Here is an 18,593-nt window from a genome sequence, read left to right as displayed (position 1 = left end):
GTTAAATAAAAAAAAAAATCTATATACATTTCGTATCACCACAATATGAATTTACATGTCACGTGGATAAATACAAACTGCTGCCTTATCTCCGTACCAAGTTTAAGTGTGGTCAAATCTGATTTCCCACCCGAGACACTACTTGAAGCGTTGTTAGAAAATCCCATCTGTGGGGGTGTTTGAGTTGGGACCCTTATGGATTTTTTAATCAAATGGCCATAAGTGTAGATTAATGCCGCCATCATTGTAAATTTTTAAAGAAAACACTATCACAGCATTTAAATAAGTGGTGGTACAGTTGAAGTTTTGGATTGCAAATTTACAATCAATTTCAGAACTGGTATGGAACCTGCCACCATGAAAATGCCGTCCAATCTGGTGTCGTGTAACAGGTGAGTTAAGCAAACGTATTAAAATTTGATTCAGGCAGATTTGCAAAATTCAGGAGAAAAATTAGATTTACTGTACATGGAATAAATTTGACGCCAATTTAATTGGCCGGGAAGAGCGTAAAAAAATCTAACATTTGCCTCTCCTCAACCCTCTCCATGGTCCTGTCCTGTCACCTGTTGGTCTTCTCATCAGTTCGAGCATCTGTTTTCTATCTTCGATTTTCCTACTGAATGGATCATCAATTCAATAAGCCCCACATCATCACTTGGGACGCAACACGTCATTAACTTGTGCTGCACCCCATGTCAAGGCGTGGGGTCTAGTGAATGGAGGTCCCACCTAGAAGGAAGATAGAAGAGACGATCAGAGGACCAGTGGCGATGAGACAGGTATGGGCAGGGTTGACGAGAGGTGAGTATACATTTTTTTGTTTTACTCTCTCCTTGCTCCCTATAATCCAGCCAAATGGGGACTGACAATTTCCTGGATTTGCCCGAAATGAATAGGTGCACAATTGGTTTCCGGTATATTGGTGTGAATCGACACTCAGGACTTTGTCCATCAGCTATGTTAATAATCTGTGGCCTCCTACCTCTCGGCATCCTTGGCTCTTCTTGTGATTAGTCAGGAGGTGGTATTCAGAATTCCCATCTAGCGGCTATAGATTACTGACGTGGCCGATGGACCGGGTCCTGCAAATCAGTTCACACCAACCCTAGTTTCCAGTAATTTAGAAACATTTTTTGTAAAAATTTGACTAATTTGATTCAACTCTAAACAATTCGCTTATCTCTAGTGATAGTCGAGGAGGGGATGAGTAGATTGACATTAAAGCTTGGTGTTAACCTCTTCACAACATCAATCCTAAAATGAGATCAATAAAAACTTATTTTCGCTCCGCAAAAAAATGAGCCATCACACCGCTCCATTGATGGAAAAATAAAATCGTTATGGGTCTAAGAAAATGACCAAACAACCCCCCCAATTTTTTATTTTTTTGAAAACTTCTAATTTGTTTTCACCACTACAATAATAAATAAACTGGACATGTTTGGAATCGCCGTAATCGTACTGATCGGCAAAATCATATTGTGAGGTCATTTTTACCATAAAATGTACAACATAAAAACAATTCCCAAAAACCAATGTCAGAATTGCGTTTTTTTCCAAAATTTTTACCCACTTTTTTTTTCTTTCCCGTTTTCCAGTACACTACATGGTAAAATGAATGGGGTCATTCAAAATCACAACTTGTCATGCAAAAACAAGCCCTCAAATGTTGACAGAAAAATGTGGGCAGAAAAATAAAAAGTTATGGCTCTGAGAAGGAGAGGAAAAAAACAGAAACGCAAAAACGGAAATTGGCCACGTCATGAAGGGTTTCAAAGATTCAATCTGACTTAATACCATATTGATTGAAATCCCTGCCCATTCTGGATTTAGAAGTCGTGCTGGTGGTCTCTACCAAATGATCAAGTATGAGCATACATACACTGTGTGCAGAATTATTCGGCAAGTTGTATTTTGATCACATGATCCTTTTTATACATGTTGTCCTACTCCAAGCTGTTCAGGCTTGAGAGCCAACTACCAATTAAGTAAATCAGGTGATGTGCATCTCTGTAATGAGGAGGGGTGTTGTCTAATGACATCAAAACCCTATATAAGGTGTGCTTAATTATTATGCAACTTCCTTTCCTTTGGCAAAATGGGTCACGAGAGATTTGACGGGCTCTGAAAAGTCCAAAATTGTGAGATGTCTTGCAGAGGGACGCAGCAGTCTTGAAATTGCCAAACTTTTGAAGTGTGATCACCGAACAATCAAGCGTTTCATGGCAAATAGCCAACAGGGTCGCAAGAAGCGTGTTGGGCAAAAAAGGAGCAAAATAACTGCCCATGAATTGAGGAACATTAAGCGTGAAGCTGCCAAGATGCCATTTGCCATCAGTTTTGCCATATTTCAGAGCTGCAAAGCTACTGGAGTAACAAAAAGCACAAGGTGTGCGATACTCAAGGACATGGCCAAGGTAAGGAAGGCTGAAAAACGACCACCTGTGAACAAAAAATATAACATAAAACGTCAAGACTGGGCCAAGAAATATCTTAAGACTGACTTTTCAAAGGTTCTATGGACTGATGAAATGAGAGTGACTCTTGTTGGGCCAGATGGATGGTCCAGAGGCTCGATCAGTAAAGGGCAGAGAGCTCCACTCCGACTCAGACGCCAGCAAGGTGGAGGTGGGCTACTGGTATGGGGTGGGATCATCAAAGATGAACTTGTGGGACCTTTTCGGGTTGAGGATGGAGTGAAGCTCAACTCCCAGACCTACTGCCAGTTTCTGGAAGACAACTTCTTCAAGCAGTGGTACAGGAAGAAGTCGGTATCGTTCAAGCACAACATGATTTTCATGCAGGACAATGCTCCATCACATGCCTCCAACTACTCCACAGCATGGCTGGCCAGGAAAGGTCTCAAAGAAGAAAAATAATGACATGGCCCCCTTGTTCACCTGATCTGAACCCCATAGAGAACCTGTGGTCCCTCATAAAATGTGAGATCTACAGGGAGGGAAAACAGTCCACCTCTCGGAACAGTGTCTGTGGTGGCTGTGGTGGCTGCTGCACGCAATGTTGGTCGGAAACAGATCAAGCCACTGACAGAATCTATGGATGGAGGCTGCTGAGTGTTATCATAAAGAAAGGGGGCTATATTGGTCACCAATTTTTTGGGGTTTTGTTTTTGCATGTCAGAAATGTTTATTTCTAAATTTTGTGCAGTTATATTGGTTTACCTGGTGAAAATAAACAAGTGAGATGGGAATATATTTGGCTTTTATTAAGTTGCCTAATAATTCCGCACAGTAATAGTTACCTGCACAAACAGATATCCTCCTAAGAGAGCCAAATCTAAAAAAAGAACCCACTCCAACTTCCAAAAATATTAAGCTTTGATATTTGTGAGTCTTTTAGGTTGATTGAGAACATAGTTGTTGATCAATAATAAAAATAATCCTCTAAAATACAACTTGCCTAATAATTCTGCACACAGTGTACAGAGATAGGTGTCAGTCACTGATTAGGACCGCCCACTGGACTCCTAACCCTAGATCGAGCAGGTATTGGCTAAATTACAAGTTATACTGAATCTTTTCTCTATATAACTATATTTGAATCTGCTCAGCTCGCCCGGCTCTGTGCCATGATGTCTGCAGATCAGATTGCTCATTCCATTTAAAAAGGTTGCAAAATTTGGCCGTGGGTTTCATACATGGTGATCTATGTGGATCATGGCTTAAGAATCTTCTTGGGAGGACTAACCCTCAATTTATTTCTCCTATGCCGACCTCTGGACAGCTTATTATTTCTGTCCATCTAACAAATGATGTACAAATCTACAGATTAAACAGATGTCTGCCAAAAGCAGAACATTCCTCCAGCCGGAATCCTCCTACATTCTTTTGGCCGACCATTCCGAGGCTACTTTTTTTTTTTTTTTTTTTCCTTTTCCATTGCCGTTTTATTTTTAGTTGCCACTTTAAACACGTAAACTCAATCCAAAAATATAAAATGTAGAACCAGGTCTGCTCCAAAAAAATTTTTTTTTTTATGCTTATTTTTAACTTTTGGTCTTTATTTTACTTGTTCCTTTTTATGTTGGTTTTGCTCCAGGAATGCAAGGAAATAAATATGAGCAGGAAGAATGCTGCACAATGTTAACTGCACCCATGCTCCTATTTCTCTTTCATCATTTGCCAAGATACAGTAGAGATGAGATAAAGTCACTGTGCAGTTTGCTTTAAAAAAAAAAAAAAAAAAACCCTAAGAAAAAAAAATCAGAATTTTTTTTTTTTCACTTAGGAGTCATACTGTAAAAGGTAATTTTCTCTATGCTCGGTTTAGTTTAAGCCTTTGAAAAGCATTACATGAAAAAATCTGATAGGTTTGTTAAAAAGTATATTGCACCTCTATCACATATTTTCAGCTTTCAGATAGGTTTATGGAGAACGCGAACCTTAAAGAGCTTGTGCTGGGATTATGCATTATTAAATTGTATAGTATATAGGGCATATTACCATCTTGCTTTGCCTTTCTTTTGACATCTTTCAAATCATCACGGACTGATGGGCTGAATGCTTATTTGATTTTCTGGATCTGGATTATTTTTTTCCAAATTCCTACTGATATATACCATATATATTTTTTATCTCTGTAGATACAAAATATGTATTATATGAACTAAAATCTGACTCTGATGCATGGTAAGATTTTTTTTTTATCCATATTGAAATGTAGTACATATATTTAATTTAAGTTGAAATTTATTTATTTTTTTTTTTTTCAGATTTTTTTTCCCCAAAAAATTTGTAATTTTTTTAAAATACTTTTTTTCTTTACTCGGCCCGCGCACATAGTATTTTAAGGTTAAGGTAGAGTGCTCATCTTAAAATTCTACGATTTTCAAGAGCCGATCTATGAGGAAACTTGCATTTTTGTTGATTTACTATGTATTATATATATATATATATATATATATATATATATATATATATATATATATATATATATATATATATATATATATATATATATATATATATATCTTGATTTTCTATCCTGAAACAACTTGCAAAAAATGTACACCCAGCAGGATACTTTTTTTTTCCAATGGATGTCAATATTTTGTAAATCTTGGCTGTACTTGCCAACAGTCCTGATTTTTCGGGGACAATCCTGCAACCAATCTAAACAAGGACAGGGTTTGTGCTCTTCGGGGGCATTACCTGACTGTATTGAGGGTGGGGCTTAAATCTAAAGAGAGGTGGAGTTCATGCCCTTCTGGGGCATTACCTGGCTGTATTCAGGACGGAGCTTAAATCCAAAGAAGGCAGGGTTTATGCTTTTTGCGAGCATTGCCCAGCTGTATTGAAGATAGGGCTTAAGTCTAAAGAGCGGCAGGGTTTATGCTCTTCGGGGGCATTACCTGGCTGTATTAAGGGAAAAGCGTAAATATATCAATATTGTGCTTTAAGTGTTGGTAAGCATACCAAAACATATGTTAAAGATATACACTAGGCAATACTTCATTCTGAGGTTGAGGATCTAAAAAAAAGAAATACAGAAAATCCAATAAATGAAAAAAATCTGTGCAAGTCAAGAAATCTATCTACACTGTGTATATTTATTTATATATAACTATGTACACACACACTGTATACAGTATTTATGTTATGTGAATAGTTGTAGATGTTGTTTCTCCTACATTACATTTATACATTCCTTGCGTTTACTTAATTTATGTTGTGCAATTAAAAATCTAACCAAAAAGTCTGACTTGGTTAAAAAAAAAAAGTATTAAAAAAGATGATTTTGTAGTAAATTAAAAGGGACTTTAAACCCCCAATTACAAAAACTGTTGCTGATTAAACAAATAGATAGCGAGCAAATCTAGACAGCATGTGTCTCCTGTGATGTCACACTACCTTTCCCCAAGACCGGCAAATATTGGGCTTGGCAAATGTGGGTTAGTTTTGATGTAAATGAGAGAAAAAAAAAATGGTCACGGCCATGAAGAAATCTTTGTATGAATGTAATAATTAAACATCTCTAACCAGTTAGAATTGTTTGCTGGAAATTACAAACCACGTGTGTATATATTTGTGCTGAAGGTGTGAAGAGGTATCCCAAAGTGTTACTCAACCCTTTGCTCATTGGTGTTACTTTTATTAATAGTTGTTGTTGTTCTACATTTTTAATATGTAATGTCCATGTTATTATTTTATTGTTTCCAAATTTTTGAAATAGTTTAAGAACTTTTTGCTGGAGTATCGGAACCCATTTATATACAGAAATTACATAATTGTAAAATCCTACAATAATATGCCATTTTGGCAGTGGGTCAATTACCAATGAAAGGATTCCGGTGTCATGTCTTTAGTACCTTGCACTTCTCTAGGACATAAAGACATATGTACCTTTAAGGAATTTGTCAGCAGATTTTTGCTATGTAATCTGAGAGCAGCATGATGTAGGGGCAGAGACCATTATTCCAGCGAGATGTCACCTACTAGGCTGTGTGTTGCTGTTTCAAGAAAATCACTCTTCTATGAGCAGGAGATTATCACTACAGGACCAGGTGTCTGATGCCTCCTAGTCAACTGCTGTTGTGTAACCCCGCCCCCACCACTGATTGACAGCTTTCTGCCTATGCTCCAGATATTCTGAATGATGGCCCCGCTAAGGCACCGTGTGACCGCCATACTTGCTCACAAGATACCGCACCTCCTCTGACAATATATGCAGTGCTATTAGCCAACAGATGTGCCTAAAGGGGGTTCTAGGATGTGATGATTGGCGGGAGCGCAGCATTTAGAACCCGACCGCTCCAGTGATGTTTTATTTCTGCATCCCCTTAATGGTTTTCTCACTGGATAGTGGCCCTGGACCATCCAGTTCTACAGATTACGTCAGCATGGACCATTGTAAGTGAAAGGGGTTGGCAGCTTTTTCATGGTAAAATGGTTGTGCTGCTCTACAGGGAAAAAATGGAAGGTTATGCATCACTGCACCCGCAATATGTCCCCTTCATTCTTAGGGTTGGTAAGGATTTAGAGGTCAAACTACACCCCCCTACATGGTGTGACTCCACACACAGCCACACCTATAATACAATATGGGCCCTCACACACAGCCCCCTATATAGAGCATGATCCCACCGATGGCCCCCTACATATAGTAAGCATCCTTTCATATGCAGTATGAGCCCCCATAGTTCAACTATGTATGGTTTGAGCCCTCACATAGCCCCCTATATACAGTATGAGCCCCCTAAATATAGTGTGAACCCCTACATAGCCTCCAGTATACAGTATGAGTCTCCACATAGTCTCTCTATATAGTGTGAGCCCCCACATAGCCTCCTTTATACAATATGAGTCCCCACATAGCCTTCAATATACAGCATGAGTCCCCACATAGCCTCTATATACAGTGTGAGCCCCCACATAGCTTCCTTTATACAGTATGAGCCCCCACATAGCCTCCTATGTACAGTATGAGCCCCCACATAGCCTCCTGTTGTGAATTTGCTTTTTGCTCCCTCTAGTGGTTACTAGTTTTTTGACTCTGGTTTTTCTGTCATTCCTTTTATCCGCACCTGGGTCGTTAGTTAGGGGTGTTGCTATATAAGCTCCCTAGACCTTCAGTTCAATGCCTGGCAACGTAGTTATCAGAGCTAGTCTGCTGTGCTCTTGTCTACTGATCCTGGTTCCAGTTATATCAGCTAAGTCTGCCTTTTGCTTTTTGCTATTTGTTTTGGTTTTGTATTTTTGTCCAGCTTGTTCCAAATCTATATCCTGACCTTTGCTGGAAGCTCTAGGGGGCTGGTGTTCTCCCCCCGGACCGTTAGACGGTTCGGGGGTTCTTGAATTTCCAGTGTGGATTTTGATAGGGTTTTTGTTGACCATATAAGTTACCTTTCTTTATTCTGCTATCAGTAAGCGGGCCTCTCTGTGCTAAACCTGGTTCATTTCTGTGTTTGTCATTTCCTCTTACCTCACCGTTATTATTTGTGGGGGGCTTCTATCCAGCTTTGGGGTCCCCTTCTCTGGAGGCAAGAAAGGTCTTTTGTTTTCCTCTACTAGGGGTAGCTAGATTCTCCGGCTGGAGCGTGTCATCTAGAATCAACGTAGGAATGATCCCCGGCTACTTCTAGTGTTGGCGTTAGGAGTAGATATATGGTCAACCCAGTTACCACTGCCCTATGAGCTGGATTTTTGTATTCTGCAGACTTCCACGTTCCTCTGAGACCCTCGCCATTGGGGTCATAACAGTTTGCCAGGCCAGTATTAAATGTTTAATGCGTTGCAGAAGAGGGATTATAAGAAAGAAGATTCGGAGTTTTTTTTTTTTTTTTTTCTCTTTCTTCTTCCCCTTTACCTCAGAGTGGCTATGCTTGCTGCAGACATGAATGTCCAGACCTTGATTACAAGTGTGGACCAGCTGGCTACTCGTGTGCAGGGCATACAAGACTATGTTATCAGAAATCCTAGGTCAGAACCTAAAATACCGATTCCTGAACTGTTTTCCGGAGACAGGTTTAAGTTTAGGAATTTTGTGAATAATTGTAAATTGTTTTTGTCCCTGAGACCCTGTTCATCTGGAGACTCTGCTCAGCAAGTAAAAATAGTTATTTCGTTCTTACGGGGCGACCCTCAGGATTGGGCTTTTTCGCTGGCGCCAGGAGATCCGGCATTGGCTGATATTGATGCGTTTTTTCTGGCGCTCGGTTTACTTTATGAGGAACCCAATCTTGAGATTCAGGCAGAAAAGGCCTTGCTGGCTATGTCTCAGGGGCAGGACGAGGCTGAAGTGTACTGCCAAAAATTTCGGAAATGGTCCGTGCTGACACATTGGAACGAGTGTGCACTGGCCGCTAATTTTAGAAATGGCCTATCTGAAGCCATTAAGAATGTTATGGTGGGTTTTCCCATTCCCACAGGTCTCAATGATACTATGGCACTGGCTATTCAAATTGACCGGCGGTTGCGGGAGCGCAAAACCGCAAATTCCCTCATGGTGTTGTCTGAACAGACACCTAATTCGGTGCAATGTGATAGAAAAACCGCAAATTCCCTCATGGTGTTGTCTGAACAGACACCTGATTTAATGCAATGTGATAGAATCCTGACTAGAAATGAGCGGAAAATTCATAGACGCCGGAATGGCTTGTGCTACTACTGTGGTGATTCTACACATGTTATCTCAGCATGCTCTAAACGTATAGCTAAGGTTGTTAGTCCTGTCACCGTTGGTAATTTGCAACCTAAATTTATTCTGTCTGTAACTTTGATTTGCTCACTGTCGTCTTATCCTGTCATGGCGTTTGTAGATTCAGGTGCTGCCCTGAGTCTTATGGATCTGTCATTTGCTAAGCGCTGTGGTTTTACTCTTGAACCATTAGAAAATCCTATTCCTCTTAGGGGTATTGATGCTACACCATTGGCAGCAAATAAACCGCAGTATTGGACACAGGTTACCATGTGCATGACTCCTGAACACCGCGAGGTGATACGTTTCCTGGTTTTACATAAAATGCATGATTTGGTTGTTTTAGGGCTGCCATGGTTACAGACCCATAATCCAGTCCTGGACTGGAAGGCTATGTCAGTCTCAAGTTGGGGCTGTCGTGGTATTCATGGGGATTCCCTGCCTGTGTCTATTGCTTCTTCTACGCCTTCGGAAGTTCCGGAGTATTTGTCTGATTATCAGGATGTCTTCAGTGAGTCTGAGTCCAGTGCTCTGCCTCCTCATAGGGACTGTGACTGTGCTATAGATTTGATCCCAGGCAGTAAGTTTCCTAAGGGAAGACTGTTTAATCTGTCGGTACCTGAACATACCGCTATGCGTTCATATATCAGGGAGTCTCTGGAGAAAGGACATATTCGTCCGTCTTCTTCCCCCCTTGGTGCGGGATTCTTTTTTGTGGCAAAAAAGGACGGATCTTTGAGACCTTGTATTGATTATCGGCTTTTAAATAAGATCACTGTCAAATTTCAGTATCCTTTACTGCTGTTGTCTGACTTGTTTGCCCGGATTAAAGGTGCCAAGTGGTTCACCAAGATAGACCTTCGTGGTGCGTACAACCTTGTGCGCATTAAGCAAGGTGATGAATGGAAAACCGCATTCAATACGCCCGAAGGTCATTTTGAGTACTTGGTGATGCCTTTTGGGCTCTCCAATGCGCCTTCAGTTTTTCAGTCCTTTATGCATGACATTTTCCGGAAGTATCTGGATAAATTTTTGATTGTTTATCTGGATGATATTTTGGTTTTTTCTGATGATTGGGATTCGCATGTGGAGCAGGTCAGGTTGGTCTTTAAAATTTTGCGTGAAAATTCTTTGTTTGTCAAGGGCTCAAAGTGTCTCTTTGGTGTACAGAAGGTTCCCTTTTTGGGGTTCATTTTTTCCCCTTCTGCTGTGGAGATGGACCCAGTCAAGGTCCGAGCTATTCTTGATTGGACTCAGCCCTCGTCGGTTAAGAGTCTTCAGAAGTTCTTGGGTTTCGCTAACTTCTACCGTCGTTTTATCGCTAATTTTTCTAGCATTGTGAAACCGTTGACGGATATGACCAAGAAGGGCTCCGATGTAGCTAACTGGGCTCCTGCTGCCGTGGAGGCTTTCCAGGAGTTGAAGCGCCGGTTTACTTCGGCGCCTGTTTTGTGCCAGCCCGATGTCTCACTTCCCTTTCAGGTTGAGGTGGATGCTTCAGAGATTGGAGCAGGGGCCGTTTTGTCGCAGAGAGGCCCTGGTTGCTCTGTTATGAAACCTTGTGCCTTTTTCTCCAGGAAGTTTTCGCCTGCCGAGCGAAATTATGATGTGGGCAATCGGGAGTTGTTGGCCATGAAATGGGCATTTGAGGAGTGGCGTCATTGGCTCGAGGGTGCTAAGCATCGTGTGGTGGTCTTGACTGATCACAAAAATCTGATGTATCTCGAGTCTGCTAAACGCCTTAATCCGAGACAGGCCCGCTGGTCATTGTTTTTCTCCCGCTTTGATTTTGTTGTCTCGTATTTACCAGGTTCAAAGAATGTGAAGGCCGATGCTCTTTCTAGGAGCTTTGTGCCTGATGCTCCTGGAGTCGCTGATCCTGTTGGTATTCTTAAAGATGGAGTTATCTTGTCAGCTATTTCTCCGGATCTGCGACGTGTGTTGCAGAGATTTCAGGCTGATAGGCCTGAGTCTTGTCCACCTGACAGACTGTTTGTCCCGGATAAATGGACCAGCAGAGTAATTTCCGAGGTTCATTCCTCGGTGTTGGCAGGTCACCCGGGAATTTTTGGCACCAGAGATCTGGTGGCCAGGTCCTTTTGGTGGCCTTCCTTGTCAAGGGATGTGCGGTCATTTGTGCAGTCCTGTGGGACTTGTGCTCGAGCTAAGCCTTGCTGTTCTCGTGCCAGCGGTTTGCTCTTGCCCTTGCCTGTCCCGAAGAGACCTTGGACACATATCTCCATGGATTTCATTTCTGATCTTCCGCTATCTCAGGGCATGTCCGTTATCTGGGTGATATGTGATCGCTTCTCCAAGATGGTCCATTTGGTTCCTTTGCCTAAGCTGCCTTCCTCTTCCGATCTGGTTCCTGTGTTTTTCCAGAACGTGGTTCGTTTGCACGGCATCCCTGAGAATATTGTGTCAGACAGAGGATCCCAGTTCGTTTCTAGGTTCTGGCGATCCTTTTGTAGTAGGATGGGCATTGATTTGTCGTTTTCGTCTGCTTTCCATCCTCAGACTAATGGACAGACGGAGCGAACCAATCAGACTTTGGAGGCTTATTTGAGGTGTTTTGTCTCTGCTGATCAGGACGATTGGGTGACATTCTTGCCGTTGGCTGAGTTTGCCCTTAATAATCGGGCTAGTTCCGCCACCTTGGTTTCGCCTTTTTTCTGCAACTCTGGTTTCCATCCTCGCTTTTCTTCGGGTCATGTGGAGCCTTCTGACTGTCCTGGGGTGGATTCTGTGGTAGATAGGTTGCAGCGGATCTGGAATCATGTGGTGGACAACTTGAAGTTGTCACAGGAGAGGGCTCAGCGCTTTGCCAACCGCCGCCGCGGTGTGGGTCCCCGACTACGCGTTGGGGATTTGGTATGGCTTTCTTCCCGCTTTGTTCCTATGAAGGTCTCCTCTCCCAAATTTAAACCTCGTTTTATTGGGCCTTACAAGATATTGGAAATCCTTAATCCTGTATCTTTTCGTCTGGATCTTCCTGTGTCGTTTGCTATTCACAATGTATTTCATAGGTCCTTGTTGCGGCGGTACATTGTGCCTGTAGTTCCTTCTGCTGAGCCTCCTGCTCCGGTGTTGGTTGAGGGCGAGTTGGAGTACGTGGTGGAGAAGATCTTGGATTCTCGCCTCTCCAGGCGGAGGCTTCAGTACCTGGTCAAGTGGAAGGGCTATGGTCAGGAGGATAATTCCTGGGTGGTCGCCTCTGATGTTCATGCGGCCGATTTAGTTCGTGCCTTTCATGCCGCTCATCCTGATCGCCCTGGTGGTCGTGGTGAGGGTTCGGTGACCCCTCACTAAGGGGGGGTACTGTTGTGAATTTGCTTTTTGCTCCCTCTAGTGGTTACTAGTTTTTTGACTCTGGTTTTTCTGTCATTCCTTTTATCCGCACCTGGGTCGTTAGTTAGGGGTGTTGCTATATAAGCTCCCTAGACCTTCAGTTCAATGCCTGGCAACGTAGTTATCAGAGCTAGTCTGCTGTGCTCTTGTCTACTGATCCTGGTTCCAGTTATATCAGCTAAGTCTGCCTTTTGCTTTTTGCTATTTGTTTTGGTTTTGTATTTTTGTCCAGCTTGTTCCAAATCTATATCCTGACCTTTGCTGGAAGCTCTAGGGGGCTGGTGTTCTCCCCCCGGACCATTAGACGGTTCGGGGGTTCTTGAATTTCCAGTGTGGATTTTGATAGGGTTTTTGTTGACCATATAAGTTACCTTTCTTTATTCTGCTATCAGTAAGCGGGCCTCTCTGTGCTAAACCTGGTTCATTTCTGTGTTTGTCATTTCCTCTTACCTCACCGTTATTATTTGTGGGGGGCTTCTATCCAGCTTTGGGGTCCCCTTCTCTGGAGGCAAGAAAGGTCTTTTGTTTTCCTCTACTAGGGGTAGCTAGATTCTCCGGCTGGAGCGTGTCATCTAGAATCAACGTAGGAATGATCCCCGGCTACTTCTAGTGTTGGCGTTAGGAGTAGATATATGGTCAACCCAGTTACCACTGCCCTATGAGCTGGATTTTTGTATTCTGCAGACTTCCACGTACCTCTGAGACCCTCGCCATTGGGGTCATAACAGCCTCCTATATACAGTATGTTCCCCCTTATAACTTCCTTTATACAGTATGAGCCCCACATAGCCTCTATATACAGTGTGAGCCCCCACTAGCCTCCTTTATACAGTATGAGCCCCACATAGCCTCACTTTATACAGTATGAGACCCCCCCACATAATCACCCTATTTACAAACAAATATCTCATACACATTCATAGATATATATATTATCGCGTATGGCACACACCGAATGGTGGCAAAAGGTGCTGACAGCTCCCTCCTCCACCATTATATTCACCGCTATTTGCACCCTGAGGATGCGGATAGTGGTGAAATTGGGAAGCAGAGCGGGGAGGGCGGCTGCATATTGCTGTTTGTGACCCACTTTTTTTTTTATCTCGATCCTCTGGCCGGTCCAAGGCATTTATTTGCACCAATTAAAATCCCAAAGATTGAAAAATAGCATTAATAACATTTCTAAAGGCCAATAATTGCTCCATTGAGTTCCCTGTGTGAACGGTGAGCGCTGGCATTCGTGCATTTAATCCATTAGTCCTGGATTACGATCTGTTAGAGACATATTATTGAGTTGTTTGTCAAGCTTAGAATTTCTGGAAAGTTTTCATGTTTCCAACTGATCCCTGTTTTAGCCCACAATTAATAAGAACATAGAATTGGAAAGCTTTACTGGATGAAACTTACACCGATCCTAAAGACACAAGTGTCTATTGGAAGAATTGCCGTACAGATACAGAGTTGGTGGCGAGTGTTGGGTCTTGGACTATATACAAGATATACAAGGCGCCGCCTGTAAAGTGACATCGGATCCCAGGTTACATGATAGAATGCGAAATGTAGACACTGGGATGTATTTACCTGGTTAATCCTCATCCACTAATCACAGGGGCAGAGACCAGACTAATCTGTTTATTTAAAGGGTTCCTTTACTAATGATTCGATGAAGTCTTGTTGAGGACTAGGACTACAAGCTCCGAGTTCAGAAGTTCATGACATTTAACAAAAGCTAAAAAATTGAAAAATTTAATTATTTTCCAATCGTTTTCAGCACACCAGCAGAGACATAGTCACTTAAGAGTAAACTGAATCAGAGTTGAGGATTTATTTTACAAAATTTAATTCTCTGTCGTCTGTACTTAAGACATAGATGTGACACTAGGTCCAAAACCTTAAGCTAAGTGTCTGGAGTCATTTTTTTATTATTATTATTTTTTTTAACTTTTATCATATTATATTCATCATTAGTAAGCAACTAATTACTACTCAATAATTTTTGTTTTAACTAAATTACATTTTCTAATACTCCTAAATTGTAACTGTTTTATATTTATTCACATTTTTAATTTCTTTTTTTTTTTTACTAAATTCTATTTTTTTGTCTACGTGTCCCAAATTGCAAATAGGTTAGATATATTTTTTAGTAAACTATTCCATTTTCTCTCCTAGGTTAAGCTATGTGGATCATGCTGAAGATCTTGCCTTCAAATTCCTCCAGTGTTTTCCCAAAAAACGATTATCTGCCCAAGCTGCTTTGAACCATGACTACTTCAGCGATCTTCCCCCACGGCTCTTTGAGTTGAGCGATAGTAAGTACTGGCAACATGCAGAATAAAGTCCACACATTTTCAAGCCTGTGGTTTTACATATCATAACATTAGTAACGTTCATTACTAGGTGTGATAACTAGATAAACCGATTCTTGCCTATTTAGAAAATTAACCAATACATGGCTCATTGGCATTGGCCATGAGTTAGATTGACATACCCTATAGTATCTTCTTAGATAATCATTGTATATAGTAAAGATGGCAACACACATTAAATTAACATCAGCTGAACCCTCTTAATTCGTCGAGACTGGTTGACCATCTGATATGTATTTGATGTTTGACAAGCGTTCGTCCTAAGTCAAGGATAGTAGAACTGGGCATGTTGCCTATTTTTTTGTTCTCCAGGGATATAAGCCACCACTAGAAGTATTTGGCAGCCACTTAAGACTTCCATTCAAAATAATATCAGCAGAACTTGCCAATATTGATGGACCTGCCCGACAGTCAAATGTGTATGGAGGCTACCAACTCTCTCCCAGGGGAGAGAAGAATCCGGCAAGTCAGATTTCCAGTGGCCGATACTTTTTTCCTCTGGGAGATAAGTTGCTGCCAAAGGAGTCCCTCAGGTACTCTCTCAAGGAGAACACAGGAACCCTCTGCACAGCCGAGTGTTCCTGTGTATTGAGGGAGCAGTAGCTGTTGGCTGAATGTTTATTTGTTTGGCATCTATCTATTCTGTACCGGGAAGCTTTACTTCTCTCTTCCAAGTCATAATACAAATATGTATGGCTGAGTTAAACGTATGTGTTTATGGAGAGGTCGGGAGGAATAGCTGTTGGTCAACAGTTAATGAATGTCTTTGGCCAGCTCAAATTTTGTATTCTAAACCATATCAAGGAAGAAGGTCTAAGTTCATAGGCCTACTGAGCTCACCTTCTGGAATAGCAACCACCATGGGTGAATTTCCATTAATCAGTAGGAGACCCATCAATCCAGCAATGTCAGAAGGTATTTTCAGTTCTATGATTTCCATCTTTGTACTCATGTAATGTTCCCACCATGTGTTCCCTAATGGATGCCAAACGAGGCCAACGAGCCAGATTCGAGTAATGATGCTAACTGCCAACTCATTCTTGGCCAGGATAATTAGATACAAGACGAGGACAGTCTAGCTTCAACTGTTTTTTGGATTGTTAAGATAGAAAGTTATAAGCGTAGACCTTCTTGGCTCTTTCTTATACAATCTATTGAGATGATCAAAAAAACTTTACAAGAGGAGACCTCAGTTGGTCCATTGGCTTTGACCAACCCCAACCACAATAAATCAAACTAAACTTGTACAAATTGTTTTCCTTTTGAGGTGGCAATTGGAGTCAAGATGATGCCGTGTAGATGTTCATCTTTATGACTTTGAATTTTCTTCTGTGTTTGGATGGTTGGTCTACAGCAGGAAAACTGTGCCCATAATTTTATTCTTCACGGTCCTCATACTTCTCCTGATTGTTCAAAATGACACTCTTATTCTTATGGAGGACCTGTGCGGTTAGCACTGTTATAGAGTGGGGCTGTATGGCTATATGATCACAATGGCGTTTGTGTCAAACATAAGTGTTCACCTTGTCTTTTTTTCCACTGTCAATCGGTAGTAGAGGACTTCTGATAAGTGGAGACTTTATTTTTGAGACCCCTATCTTTTAAGACATTCATGGCTTATGCTGTTGATATGCCATAAATATGTTAAACGTGAATGCCTTTTATGTTTTAATATACCGTTACTCTTGGGCATAGTGCTATCTGACAAGGAGGACCTTGGACCAAAAAAGGGTCCAATTGCACCCATGTCTAGAGTATTTCTGATTTTCTATCACACATTTCTGATTTACTGTCCTATTGTCAACATAAGTGATTTTTTTTCCTCCTGTTTCTCACAAATGATGAAGACATACGGTACTTACAATTTGACTTGTTTGAGAAACTGAAGTTTTCCATAATGTGTGGAAAAAAAGAAACTTTTTCCATTTCTGGTCTCATTCTCTCATGACGAATATGTCATCGAGAAAAACAATTTAGAAAAAAGCGAGAACTGTGATTATTCAGAAGTAAATGGAAAGTCTTGTACATCATCCCCGAAGCAATGAAAAACACAAATATAGAAAGAAGTATCAAGCATTTCACATTCTTAGAATTTTCAATGAAGAATCGTATCCCTCTTGATTTAACACAGTATGACATCCAGAAAATGTAAAGATATTTCAAATGTTCCTTTTTAGCTCTTTAGAATTTTCAACATCTTATTCTTACTCGGAACATCTCTCTATAATAAACAGCTGCCTAGCAACAGGATAAAACAAAATAGAAAAAAAAAAAAAAAGAATTGTTGCAATAACTCCCCAGATCTGATATGAGAAGAATGCGTCCTGGTGGGTCCGGCTTGCTGAAACCAGTCAAATATAACAGAGAATGATGACAAATTAATGATGAGAAAATGTCTGCAGTCTCGCGGGGTAAATTGTTTAAGTGCTCACCCTAATGTTGAATTCCTTTTGTGTTCCACACTTATGTATCCTAAACTCTGTTCACTAGAATTGGGCATCTTTGTCCAGGGTTCTGTGGCGATTTTTGGGGTTTTTTTAGGGGATAAATGTAGCTTTCATATAGAGCTGATATCAACACACAACCTTTACACTGTCATAGCGCAGCACAGTTGGAGAAACTACACTGGATGCCTGCTTTTACACGTTGTCTAATTTATCCTATAAAGGTAGTTAGTGTAGAGGCCTTACAGTTATTCTAACAGGCTTATAGGATGCATCTATATATCCAGTTAGGATTGTTTTTTTTTTAAAATCAGGTCCCATTTTGGAGGTGTTTGAGAGGCAGAAACACTAACAGTGAGCCAGAGGCTACACTGTTTTCTGTTAGAGGAGTTTCTCTTCCTAAAAACCTTTATAGCTTTCTTCTTTACTTTCATAATATGCTGGGATATAGAAACTTCTCTTTATATGCTGGTAAAATATAGGAGGAGAAAAAAAAATAAGTAAAGTTTTCTTAAGTTGTTTTAAAAAATACTAAAAACATATTCAGATCACAATAAACACATTTTTTATTACATTTTACTAATAAATTGCAGCAGACTTATTTGGTATTCCCATAACTGTATGTTTACTAAAAAAAGAAGTTGAGGCATAGTAGGTGTCCACTGCGGCATTACTACTCAAGGGCCCACATAATTTTTTTGAGCCAGCCCTGTGTGCCACCATCAAAGGAACTACAAAACCTTGATGAAAATGTGATATAAATGTCTTGAAAAGCACTAAGGGTTGAAGAATTGTCTGGTTCAGAAAACCTGTTCTAAAATTCATTCAGGAGTCAGGACATCAATCATTCAGCTGGAGGAAAGAACTACTAAAGAAAGAGCGTCTCTCACTCCGGAGGACTCGGTATGTCCATGCTCACACATTGATATCAGACCGCGTGTAATGCCTTCTTTCTCCAGTGGCGGCACTGCAGGGAAATGGAACACTTGCTTTCAGATACCTTTGCAGATTAAAACTGATTGGTAAGAACACTAATATTCATTTTAATTTTTTTTTTTTAAAGGTATTGTCTAAAGTTATCTACCGGTTGTTCAGTGAAAACTGGGACCAGTAGCAACCAGTGACAGGGGAATTATCCTCACCGGGGCACTTTTATCCCCATTACAAAATGTGGTGTCAGGTTGGATGCTCTACCACCACCCTATTCAATCTCTATTCGAGATCCACCCGCGACTGTTAAATAGTAAGATTCAGCTGACAGTCACTGACAGTGGCA

General features: G+C 41.0%; 1 protein-coding gene across 5 annotated transcripts in view; it reads left to right on the top strand.

Annotated features, from left to right (window-relative positions):
* Positions 1–18,593, top strand: part of CDK14 (cyclin dependent kinase 14) — a 484,203-nt gene that overhangs the window by 341,819 nt on the left and 123,791 nt on the right. For all 5 annotated transcript variants that reach the window (XM_077268230.1, XM_077268229.1, XM_077268232.1 and 2 more), the window contains one exon: positions 14,677–14,816. In XM_077268230.1, coding sequence (XP_077124345.1) covers positions 14,677–14,816 — 140 coding nt within the window. The remainder of the gene's footprint in view (positions 1–14,676; positions 14,817–18,593) is intronic.

This window comes from Ranitomeya variabilis, chromosome 6, assembly GCF_051348905.1.
Source record: "Ranitomeya variabilis isolate aRanVar5 chromosome 6, aRanVar5.hap1, whole genome shotgun sequence".
NCBI classification, from domain to species: Eukaryota; Metazoa; Chordata; class Amphibia; order Anura; family Dendrobatidae; genus Ranitomeya; species Ranitomeya variabilis.
This window is presented reverse-complemented; position numbering and strand designations above follow the sequence as displayed.